The 4,229-nt window shown below is 44.6% G+C and overlaps 1 protein-coding gene across 2 annotated transcripts in view; it reads right to left on the reverse strand.

The window, feature by feature from the left end:
* LOC139748878 (superoxide dismutase [Cu-Zn]-like) overlaps window positions 1–2,903 on the reverse strand; it is a 52,300-nt gene extending 49,397 nt beyond the window's left edge. The window contains exon 1 of one of the 2 annotated variants that reach the window (XM_071662252.1): window positions 2,824–2,903. In XM_071662252.1, coding sequence (XP_071518353.1) covers window positions 2,824–2,882 — 59 coding nt within the window. In that variant the 5' untranslated portion in view covers window positions 2,883–2,903. The remainder of the gene's footprint in view (window positions 1–2,823) is intronic. The other variant, XM_071662255.1, reaches the window with a different exon arrangement.
* Between the last annotated feature and the right edge of the window lie 1,326 nt (window positions 2,904–4,229).

The raw sequence follows: 4,229 nt of genomic DNA on the forward strand, positions 1-4,229 counted from the left end.
AGATGGGTGATTATTGGTGCATATGCACCTGGGCATGAGAAGAAAGATCATGAGAGGCAAGTTTTTTGGGAGCAGTTGAGTGAGTGTGTTAGTAGTTTTGATGCACGAGACCGGGTTATAGAGATGGGTGATTTGAATGCAAAGGTGAGTAATGTGGCAGTTGAGGGAATAATTGGTGTACATGGGGTGTTCAGTGTTGTAAATGGAAATGGTGAAGAGTTTGTAGATTTATGTGCTGAAAAAGGACTGGTGATTGGGAATACCTGGTTTAAAAAGAGAGATATATATAAGTATTCGTATGTAAGTAGGAGAGATGGTCAGAGAGCGTTGTTGGATCACGTGTTATGTGTTTATTAAAAAAGGGGGTGACTGTGTTGTTGACTGGTTGTTAAGGATATTCAATGTATGTGTGAGCTACGGTGAGGTGCCTGTGGATTGGCGGAATGCATGCATAGTGCCATCGTACAAAGGTAAAAGGAAGAAAGGTGATTGCTCAAATTACAGAGGTATAAATTTGTTGAGTATTCCTGGGAAATTATATGGGAGGGTATTGACTGAGAGGGTGAAAGCATGTACAGAGCATCAGATTGGGGAAGAGCAGTGTGGTCTTAGAAGTGGTAGAATACGTGTGGATCAGGTGATTGCTTTGAAGAATGTATGTGATAAATACTTAGATTAGCAAATGGACTTTTATGTGGCATTTATGGATCTGGAGAAGCCATATGATAGAGATGCTCTGTGGAAGGTATTATGAATATATGGTGTGAGAGGCAAGTTGTTAGAAGCAGTGAAAAGTTTTTTATCGAAGATGTAAGGCATGTGTACGAGTAGGAAGACAGGAAAGTGATTGGTTCTCAGTGAATGTCGGTTTACGGCAGGGATGCGTGATGTCTCCATGCTTGTTTAATTTATTTATGGATGGGGTTGTTAGGAAGGTGAATGGAAGAGTTTTGGAGAGAGGGGCAAGTATGTAGTCTGTTGTGGATGAGAGGGTTTGGGAAGTGAGTCAGTTTTTGTTCGTTGATGATACAGCGTTGGTGGTTGATTCGTCTGAGAAACTGCAGAAGCTGGTGACTGAGTTTGGTAAAGTGTGTTAAAGAAGAAAGCTGAGAGTAAATGTGAATAAGAGCAAGGTTATTAGGTACAGTAGGGTTGAGGGTCAAGTCAATTGGGAGGTACGTTTGAATGGAGAAAAACTGGAGGAAGTGAAGTGTTTTAGATATCTGGGAGTGGATTTAGCAGCGGATGGAACCATGAAAGCGTAAGTGAGTCATAGGGTGGAGGAGGGGCGAAAGTTCTAGGAGCGTTGAAAAATGTGTGGAAGTCGATAACATTATCTCGGAAAGCAAAACTGGGTATGTTTGAAGGTATATTGATTCCAACAATGTTATATGGTTGCGAGGCTTGGGCTACAGATAGGATTGTGCGGAGGAGGGTGGATGCGTTGGAAATGAGATGTTTGAAGAAAATATGTGGTGTTAGTTGGTTTGGTGGATAAATCTGATCATTTGTCCATTAAAATCTACAGAAAGCATACCAACTCTAAGAGCTATATTCATTATTTCTCAATACATGATCCTTCGGTAGTCATGTCTATACTTTTAAGATCACTACGGATATGTGATCCCATAAGCCTGGCAAATGAATGTAGTCATATAAGACTCATCTTTAGTCAGTTGTATCATCCCAGTTGATGCCACGTACCAAGTCTTCCGTGTCCCCTCGAGAACTTTGACTTTTTATTCGCTTTGCAAACTTGTGTACACCCAAAGGTCCCCTGGAAAGACTGTCATTATCTTGTGTACATCCATAGGTCCTCTGGGAAGATTGTCAATATCTTGTGTACATCCAGAGGTCCTCTGGGAAGATTGTCATTATCAAAGAAATTCTAAAAAAAAGAATGCTGAATAAGTTAGTGACATGAACAGGTGTGGTTCTGACGACCCCCTGACTGGAAATCAGCTGGCTGACCCACTACCAGTCCTGCAGTCATACCTACTAACCCCGTCGTCTAGGATGCAGCATTCAGAAAATGACATATGTTTGTAGGTTACTTATCGCCGTCTAGAATCGGTGAATACTTCTACAGAACCTTGTGCAGCGCAACAAACTTTGACGAAGTAATGACGTCTACAGATTCGTGAAAATGTCAGTAGTAGAACAGTGTGAGAGAAGAGGAAATGAATAGATGAATAAAAAAGATATATGAGGTAGACAGGCGGGCGTCTGGCGACCTGAGGGACCTTGGGAGGAAAACGAGTCCTTGCCCACGTGGACGTACAAGCATCCGGACTACACGGTAAACATTATAACCCACTGTGACTTGTAACACCGTCTTAAAGTTACCCTTTAGAGCATGAACCTTGACCACGGTGACCCATAAGCTCGATAGTAGGAACCACAGTTATGGTGGCAAGATTCCCACGGGACAGATTAAGGCATTAAGTAGTACAGTCGCTGTATTAATGACGGATATGTCTTGTGGTACACATGCAGAAGGTCGGGTACCGGCCAGTCACTGGTCACATTGTATCAAACAAAATGAGGTCGGACGAACGCTGTTGGCTGAATCAGACGCCATGACGAACGTGGCGGAACATGTGATGCCGGCGTCGGGCCAGCACAGCAGATATCACGTACGGAAGCAAGGAGTAGGATGCGACACACATGCGGAATAACCAATTGTACAAGTGGAGTTGTGTTACGAACATAACGTTTGTAACTCCTGAGTGTGTCATTCGATTTATCACAGTGGGTAGCCAAACCTCCGCGGCACAGCCCACACCTTCTCACACCACATCCAGCCACCAGACGGCAACTTACCTCATGTTGATCCAACCGAGGTCGACGCAACACTGAATCGTCCACGTCTTCCCTGCCATTTATACGCCCAGCTAGTGAAGGGTTCCGACAGGGGACGCACAGTAACCTCACCATATTGAATGATAAGAGACTTTAGCTCTCTAAGACTGGCCTGCAGTGGACTCACCAAGAAAGACTTGCAGTCATTCTAATCATTTTCCAGTGTTACCTGACCATATCATGAACAGTGAGCAATGGTACCAACACCTGCTGAGAGAGAGCTCCATTGATGCTTGCAACATTGACCACGAAGTTAAATTGGTGCCAGCAACACTGACCAAAAGGATATCCATTGGTGTCTGCAGCACTGACCACAGGTAGATTCATTGGTGCCAGCATCACTGATCACAAATAGATTCATTAGTGGATGCTATACTGACCACAGGCAGATCCATTGGTGCCAGTAACACTGATTACAAACAGATTCATTGGTGCTTGTAGCACTGACTACAGGGAGATCCATTGATGCCTGAAACATTGGCCGCAGGGCGATCCACTGGTGCCAGCAACACTGACCACAGGGAGATCCACTGGTGCCTACAACGCTAACCACTGGGAGATCCACTGGTACCCGCAACACTGACCACCGAGAGATTTATTGGTGCTCGCAACACTGACCACGGCGATCTTCATTGATGCTTGCAACATTGACCACAGGATTATCCATTGATGCCTGCAACACTAAGCACAGGGAGATTCACTGGTGCCACCAGAAACATTAACCACACAGATAATCATTGTTCGCCGTAAAGTTGACCACAGGGAGATCCAGTGTTAGCCGCAACACCGACCAAAGGGAGATCCGTTGGTAATCGCTATACTGACCAAAAGAAGAACAGTTGGTAACCACAACACTGACCACAAGAGGATCCATTGATGCCTGCAATATTGACAACAAGGAAATCCATTGGTGCCTGCAACACTGACCACAGGGTGATCCATTAGTGCCTGTAGCACTTCTCACGAGAAGATTCCTTGTTGCCTGCAACACTAACCAAAGGGATATCCAATGGAGCATACAACACTAAACACGGAGAGATGCATTGGTGCTAGCAATATTGAACACAAGGATATCCATTGGTGACGGCAATATTGAACACACGAAAATCCATTGGTGCTGTCAGTACTGACCACAAGGAGATCCATTGGTGCCTGCAATACTGACAAAAGGGAGTTTATTAGAGCCAACAACAGTGACCACAAGAAGATCCAATGGTGCCTGCAACACTGACCACAGGGACATCCATTGGTGCCTGCAACTCTATCCAATGGAGATCCATTGATGCCTGCAACATTAACTACGAGGCATCTACGAGCGTCAGCAACACTGACCACATGGATATCCATTTGTGCCTGAAACACTAACC

This window comes from Panulirus ornatus, chromosome 1 (assembly GCF_036320965.1).
Source record: "Panulirus ornatus isolate Po-2019 chromosome 1, ASM3632096v1, whole genome shotgun sequence".
Taxonomy (NCBI): Eukaryota; Metazoa; Arthropoda; class Malacostraca; order Decapoda; family Palinuridae; genus Panulirus; species Panulirus ornatus.